This window comes from Maniola jurtina, chromosome 20 (genome assembly GCF_905333055.1).
Source record: "Maniola jurtina chromosome 20, ilManJurt1.1, whole genome shotgun sequence".
NCBI classification, from domain to species: domain Eukaryota; kingdom Metazoa; phylum Arthropoda; class Insecta; order Lepidoptera; family Nymphalidae; genus Maniola; species Maniola jurtina.
In genome coordinates this window covers 226339-234313 of record NC_060048.1, presented here as the reverse complement: position 1 = coordinate 234313, position 7975 = coordinate 226339, and the positions used below count along the sequence as shown (strand labels likewise).

At 36.3% G+C, this 7975-nt stretch overlaps 1 protein-coding gene across 1 annotated transcript; it reads left to right on the top strand.

The window, feature by feature from the left end:
- The first annotated feature begins 2295 nt into the window (after nucleotides 1-2295).
- LOC123875902 lies at nucleotides 2296-7331 on the top strand. The gene has a single exon (XM_045921988.1). The coding sequence runs from the start codon at nucleotides 2475-2477 to the stop codon at nucleotides 6981-6983; it is 4509 nt and encodes a 1502-aa protein (XP_045777944.1). The 5' UTR covers nucleotides 2296-2474; the 3' UTR covers nucleotides 6984-7331.
- Nucleotides 7332-7975: the final 644 nt, after the last annotated feature.

Here is a 7975-nt window from a genome sequence, read left to right as displayed (position 1 = left end):
TACTCCAGTCACTCCAGTATTACTCACTTTACACCAATAAATACCTAAGTAGAACTTTAGTGAATACTTGGAATGTTGATGAATTGATCGATAGATAGATAGATAGAAACTCTTTATTGCACACAAAAACACACGTAAAGGATAACAACACAGTAAGAAGAAAACAGAAAAAAAACAAATGTGTGCAAAGGCGGCCTTATTGCTTGGAGCAATCTCTACCAGGCAACCTTTGCTGAAAGGAGAAGTTCTAGGAAGGAGGTGGGATAGTACCAAGTCGCAAGGAATTTTTAAAAAGATTTATATATATACTAATAAACATAAAAAGTTATTATATATGACAATATAATTACTTGCATATAATATAAAAGGGATACATATAATATAAAAAAATATAAAACATAATAATATAATAAATAAAAACAATATTTAAGCTATTATGGCATAGATAAGTAAAATTCTTTCAAACGATTTTTAAAAATGGGCAGTGTTGAAGCGCCTACAGTTTCTTTTCGGCAAATGCACTTTGTTGCGAATAATTTTAATAATGTTGACAAAGACCATAAATAATTGTTTATCCTGAGAGTATTTTTGTATTGTATATACTTTAAATATAAATTAATTAACTACATAACATATATTTCATGTATTAAAATCAAATATTACTTATCTAAAATCATACATTTGTTATCTGTTTGAAATGTCAGTTCATACAACATATTTTATTTAACAACCCTCAATTTTTATATATTTTCTAGATTGTCATTTTACGTTTTTATAATTTTTCTTTGTTCTCTTCTCTTTGTTAAAACCAAACGGTCTGCGCGCCAATAAATTCATTTTTAGAAGAAATATCTTTAATTTATCATCCACGCATCAACAATTGGCGACCGTAAAGTAACAATACGAACCTGTAAACTACAAACAAAAAGAGACGACCAACAATAATCAAGATATACGCAATTGCAACTTGGCGGTTACTCGACGATCCAGCAACGTATTACAATCATCTGGTCAGAGCAGCTCAAGCCGGGAAGGTGATCGTATTTCTGGAATTGGAGGACATCTGCGCTGAAGTCAGCACCGATCAGCATTCGCATCCGTGCCGGCCTATTCAGATAAGTGCCCTACTTTTCCTACACATAACCTCTTTTGTCTCATCAATATCTCATTCCTAGATACTCATTCCTATAAAATATCATTCAAATCCTTTCTTACTTAAAGGCTACTATTGAAATACACTGCGATTAGAGTGAAATAATACCTTAATTAGTGAAATAAAACAGTTTTAAATCAAAGTACCTACGTCATCATCGTAACTATTGCATCATATTTTATTGTCGTTATTTTTTTTTTTCGCGCCGGAGGCTCTTTATAGATATTTAGTGTTCTAAACAATTAGATATTATAAAATAAAACTCGATATACATATTTATCGTTTCCTAACTAGTAAAATATTCAATAATTTGTTTGTTAGTTTATCATTGTAGTTTTAACATTTATACCTAACGTAACTATTTAGTCAAAATTAGTGCCTATCAAAACTCCTTTGCTTATTGTACTGAAATAAGTACTCAAGGTCAGTGTGCCGACGATTTCAGCTTGGCGGGGTACCTACACCTACTCACGACGCGACGTGGCGTGGCGGGCGCGAGCTATACATCGCGTTCCACGGAGCTGAGCTGCGCTTGCCGGATCACAGGTGACACCAAAGAGACTATACAAGGAGCGTGAGAATTTATTTATTATTTTAGTTATTAATTTTGGAATCATTCGAGTAACAAATATTATACAAAATGACTAATGTTAACGACAACAAAGGCGATTTAAGGAGCCTATTAACAAAAAGAACGTCAATTAAGGGCCGTATCACAAAATTTAAAAACTATGTCGATAATATTTCTAAAAAAGAAGTTTTAACGGCAATTCAAATATCCGAATTAACAATTAAATTAGAGAAATTTCGTTTACTTTCGGTTCAATACGAGCAGTTGCAAGATTCAATCGATGTTTTAAATTCAGAAAATATAGCTTTTGAAATCAACGAACGAGATGCCATTGAGCAGGACTGTGCGACATGTATGGCTATAGCTCAAACTATTATTAACGAATCGAATAGTCATAAAGACAGTCACGATCATAGCAACTCGTCCTTGTCTCAGTGCCATCGCGAACACTATGAAGCTGAGTTTAAGTTACCGCAATTGCAAATTAATAAATTCGATGGTGCCTATTTTCGGTGGCTTGAATTCCGCGACACTTTTTTATCGCTTATACACAACAACGAGCGCATCAAGCCTATTCATAAATTTCATTATTTGGTATCGTACTTGGAAGGTGACGCCGCTCGTGTCATCGCGAATCTGGAGGTTTCTGCTTCTAACTATAATGACGCGTGGCGCTTATTGTGCGATAGGTACGATAACAAGCGACAACTTATTAATCATCATCTAAATGCTCTTTTTAAAATCGAAACTATGACACGCGAGACTGATCGTTCATTACGCTTTGTGGTGGACACAGTTACTAAGAACTTACGTGCATTGTCCAGTTTGGGTCAAGCTACTGAACATTGGGACTTAATGATAATTCATATGATTTGCTCAAAATTAGATCCACGTACACTTACTAAGTGGGAAGAGATGCGAAATTCTTTGGACGATATACCCACACTTACACAATTTAACAAATTTTTAACAGATCGCGCAGACATTTTAGAGACACTTAATCGCAATAGATTGGAGAGGTCTAAGACATCATTCACCTCTTCACGCCCTGCTACAGGTCAGAATTCTATCACTAGCAATCAAACAAAATCTTTTACTTCACTAACTCCAAATAACAATGCTAAAGGTTGCGTTATATGCAAAGGTGACCACAGAATATATGATTGCGCTAAGTTCAAGGCCAAAAGTATAGAACAAAGAAAGGCTGACGTACAGCGACTAAAACTGTGCGTAAATTGCCTCAGATTAGGCCATAATCAGCGCAACTGTAGGCTTGGTCCTTGTCGTAAGTGCAAGAAGTTTCATAATAGTTTTTTGTGTGAGCAAACAGCACCGTCTAATTCCAATAGCAATGATTCTACAAACACTACTGAAACAATAGTAAATTTTTCTAGACAACCAGTAAATCAAGTCATATTGTCTACAGCCATAGTCGAAGTTACCAATCCTAAAATAAACAAATCATTAAAGGTCCGCGCTTTATTAGATTGCGGAAGTCAATCATCATTTTTAACCAATCGTTTGAAAGACATTCTAGGTCTCGAGTCACAGCCTATTAATAAAATTAACGTTGTAGGTATTGGCAACAACTCTTCAAATTTCATCACTGAGAGTTGCATTGCACATATTAGTTCAATACACCAAGATTATAACGTTGCTTTGACTTGCTATATACTCAAAGAGTTGACAGGTTCGATTCCTGCTGCTCCTATGAATTTACAAGGTTTTAAAATTCCAAATAATTTGAAACTTGCAGATCCTAATTTTGACATTTCTTCGTCCATCGATGTCCTCATTGGTGCAGACCTCTTCTGGGATGTCCTAGGTAATGATACACTTACCTTAGGTCCAAGTTTTCCAAAATTAAGAAACACAAAGTTTGGCTGGATAATTGCCGGTCCAATTTATACAAATGTCAATATGTCCAACAAAATTCAATGTAATAAGTCAATACTAAAACAAAATGAAGAAACAGAAAGTCTACGTGAACTATTACCAAAATTCTGGAACATTGAAGAGATTCCAAACAAAACATGCCTTACTAAATCAGAAAAGGCCTGTGAACAACATTTTGTATCCAATACCACTCGATTATCAAGTGGAAGGTTTTGTGTTCAACTTCCACTCATTGATACACCAGATTGTTTAGGTGATTCCTATACCATGGCTAAGCAGCGATTTCTAAATTTAGAAAAGCGTTTTAGGAGAAATCCGCAGATCAAAGAACAATACGTCGAATTTATTCGCGAATATGCTGCGCTTGGTCATTTAGAAGTTCTTCCTATAACTAAACCACCTGAACTATCCTATTTTTTGTGTCATCATGCTGTATTCAAGGAGACAAGCGAGTCGACGAAAATTAGAGTCGTCTATGACGGATCTGCCCCTACCCCTTCAGGCTACGCACTCAATGACATTCTGATGGCGGGGCCAAATATCCAAGATTCACTCTTTGCAATATTAATTCGAGCCAGACAATATAAATTTTTACTAACAGCTGACATCGAAAAAATGTATCGGCAAATTGCATTACATGATGATAATCAAAATCTCCAATTAATTTTATGGCGAGAGCATGAATCGGAACCAATTAAAATATTGCGTCTAAAAACCGTAACGTACGGTCTAGCAAGTTCAAGTTTCTTAAGCACACGTTGTCTTTGGCAATTAGGACACGAGTGTACAGACAAATCAATCGAAACAATAATTAAAAATGATTTCTATGTCGATGATCTCATTACCGGAGCTAACACCGAGGACGAACTGATACACATTCAAAATTCGGTATCTAATACTCTTAAGTCTGGATGCTTCAACCTTCGGAAATATCGATCTAATTCCAAATCAATTTTGAATGCCATAAATCCAGAAGAAAAATTAAGTATTAGCTCCTCCACTTCCACTTTAGGACTTGGGTGGACTCCGGGGAATGACAAACTTCAGATATCATTCCAGATCCCTGACAAATCATCAAAGGTAACCAAACGTTTAATCTTGTCCTTTACATTCAAAATCTTTGATCCATTGGGTTTGATAAGTCCATGTGTCATTTTACCTAAAATGCTATTGCAGTCTCTGTGGCTTCAAAAAATTGATTGGGATGATCCCGTACCCAGAGACATACAACATGCTTGGGATGAATTTTCCAATATATTGCCAAGTCTTGCAAATTTCGAAGTTCCTCGAAACGTACTTTGTGACAATCCTACAACAATAGAACTTCATTCATTCAGCGATGCTTCACAAGGTGCGTACGGGACTTGCATTTACATACGATCCATCAACAATGAAGGTATCAGCGTAAACTTATTATGCTCTAAATCTAAAGTATCTCCAATGAAACCAACTACAATACCTCGTTTAGAGCTCTGTGGAGCTCTCCTGGCGGGTAAATTATCCAAAACCGTCGTCGAATCTCTTCGATGCTCGGTTTCGCGTCAGGTGCACTGGTGTGACTCCACAGTGGTTCTTGGATGGCTTAATACTAACTGTCGAAAATTGAAAACATTCGTGGCGAATAGGGTCGTGGAGATATCCGAAACAACTGATATATCTTCATGGCGCTACGTGCCCACTGCACTTAATCCTGCAGACTATATTTCTAGGGGCATTACTCCTATGGATATAGTATCTAGGCAGATGTGGTGGCATGGTCCCGAGTTCTTGCAAAAACCAGAATCAGAATGGCCTGTTCTTCCATCACAACGCATTGAGGAGAACCTACCAGAAACTAAAAGCCTTTCAGCTGCGGTAGTAGACATTCCAGATTCTATTATAGAATTTGAACGTTACTCAAAATTATCAAAATTACAAAGAACTTTTGCATACATAAAACGGTTTATTCATAACCTACGACACAAAACAAATAAACTCACAGGCAGTTTATCCTTAGAAGAATTAAATGATGCATTTTCAAATCTTTGTGCCATAGCTCAAGAACAATCTTTTCCAAAGGAATTTAAATTATTAGCAAGTGGAAAGCCAATTAGCAATAATTCTAATATTATATCATTGACACCTTTCTTTGATAAGGATGCTAAATTAATAAGAGTTGGTGGCAGAATTGACAATTCTAACTATGATTTCAACAAAAAACATCCTATTTTGCTACACTCAAGTCATCATCTTACTAAATTAATTTTCAAACAATACCACCTTCGTCATATGCATGCTGGACCACAGCTATTGCTTGCATCAATCCGTGAATCATTATGGCCAGTTAACGGCAGACACCTTGCTAGAAACACATTTCACAACTGCGTAACATGCAAGCGCCATCAAGGGAAGGCAATCTATCCCATAATGGGTAACTTACCCATCCAAAGAATTACACCTGACTTTCCATTCAAAACTGTGGGAATAGACTTTGCTGGTCCATTCTATATCTCTAACAAGAAGGGTCGTGGGTCCAGAGTCATCAAAGCATATTTGTGTTTATTCGTATGCCTAAGATTCAAATGTTTACATTTAGAAGCTGTCAGTGACCTAACCAAAGAAGGTTTTTTACAAGCGCTACGCCGATTTTCGTCTAGACGTGGAAAACCTGCGGAAATTTTTTGCGATAACGCGGGAAATTTTGTCGCGGCAGCCAAGGAAATAGGCAATTTTTTAAAGGCCAATAAACAAACTATCATTGACTCTGCAACTGAAGAACAAATTAAATTCATATTCTCACACACGTATAGTTCCCACTTTGGTGGCATTTTTGAGGCTGGTGTCAAATCCGCTAAATACCACATCCGTCGCGTCATGGGTAACACCCATCTAAATTTTGAAGAATTAGGAACATTATTCACTCAAGTTGAAGCTATTTTAAATAGTAGACCTTTATGTCCCCTGACATCCAATCCTACCGACTACCTCTCCTTAACTCCGGGGCACTTTCTGATAGGGCGTCCACTTACTTCGTTGCCATCACCTCCGCTACAAGATTACAATCCAAATCGCCTTCGACGCTATGAAAGACTCGAACAAATTCGCCAGCACTTTTGGCAGCGATGGCAAAAGGAATACATCGCAGAACTTCAGCAGCGATCAAAATGGAGAACAAATTCTGCAAAACTAAAAGAAGGAGATCTAGTACTTCTAATAGAGGACAACTTACCTCCACTATGCTGGAAGCTAGGAAGAGTTTCCCGATTATTTCCTGGATCAGATGGAGTATCACGCGTCGCTGAAGTAACTACATCCAAAGGCACCTTCAGAAGACCATACGTAAAACTTTGTCCACTACTTACCTGTGTTGATCCAGAAAGTTGAAAGCTGCACTTTCCACGGAGGGGAGGATGTTGAAGCGCCTACAGTTTCTTTTCGGCAAATGCACTTTGTTGCGAATAATTTTAATAATGTTGACAAAGACCATAAATAATTGTTTATCCTGAGAGTATTTTTGTATTGTATATACTTTAAATATAAATTAATTAACTACATAACATATATTTCATGTATTAAAATCAAATATTACTTATCTAAAATCATACATTTGTTATCTGTTTGAAATGTCAGTTCATACAACATATTTTATTTAACAACCCTCAATTTTTATATATTTTCTAGATTGTCATTTTACGTTTTTATAATTTTTCTTTGTTCTCTTCTCTTTGTTAAAAACCCAAACGGTCTGCGCGCCAATAAATTCATTTTTAGAAGAAATATCTTTAATTTATCATCCACGCATCAACAGGCAGGGATTTCGAACTCCGAATATTCGACCTCATAAAAGGTACTTTCTTACAAGTACATAGGTACATTTTGATTTGTGTTTTACGGAGATCCGTTTGGGGAAAAGATTGCATGTATGATATTATGTAGGTAGGTATATATTTATGTCTTGTGAATAGAACAACTGCTGAGTTTCTTGTTTCCCTCTTTTGAGTAGCTTCTTGCTGTTGGTGTGCGTGGTAGAGCCTTGACTTATCAAACGCCATAATTTGGCCTACTTGACAATTTGAATTTAAAAAAAAAAAATAATTTCATCTCGCTTCGTTTTGTATCATTTCATTTTCCTGTGACTGAACAAATACTGCATTTAAATAAATTAAGGTAAGATAAGAGACAAATAGGCCTTTTGATATTGATAACAAAAGCTCATTTGTAATAAAAGATTATCATAGTCTTGAAGTAACTTCCAGCTTCCTCAGATGTATGATAAGGGAATGAGATGCAAGAGAGTTCGATGGCACGGTTACTTCGACTGCCTGCGCGAGCGCAGTTTTGTACCGATATTATCGAACCTCATGTCGTACCAATTA

Coding starts and splice junctions, on each gene's coding strand:
- LOC123875902 (XM_045921988.1), top strand. CDS start 2,475: ATGACACGCGAGACTGATCGTTCATTACGCTTTGTGGTGGACACAGTT.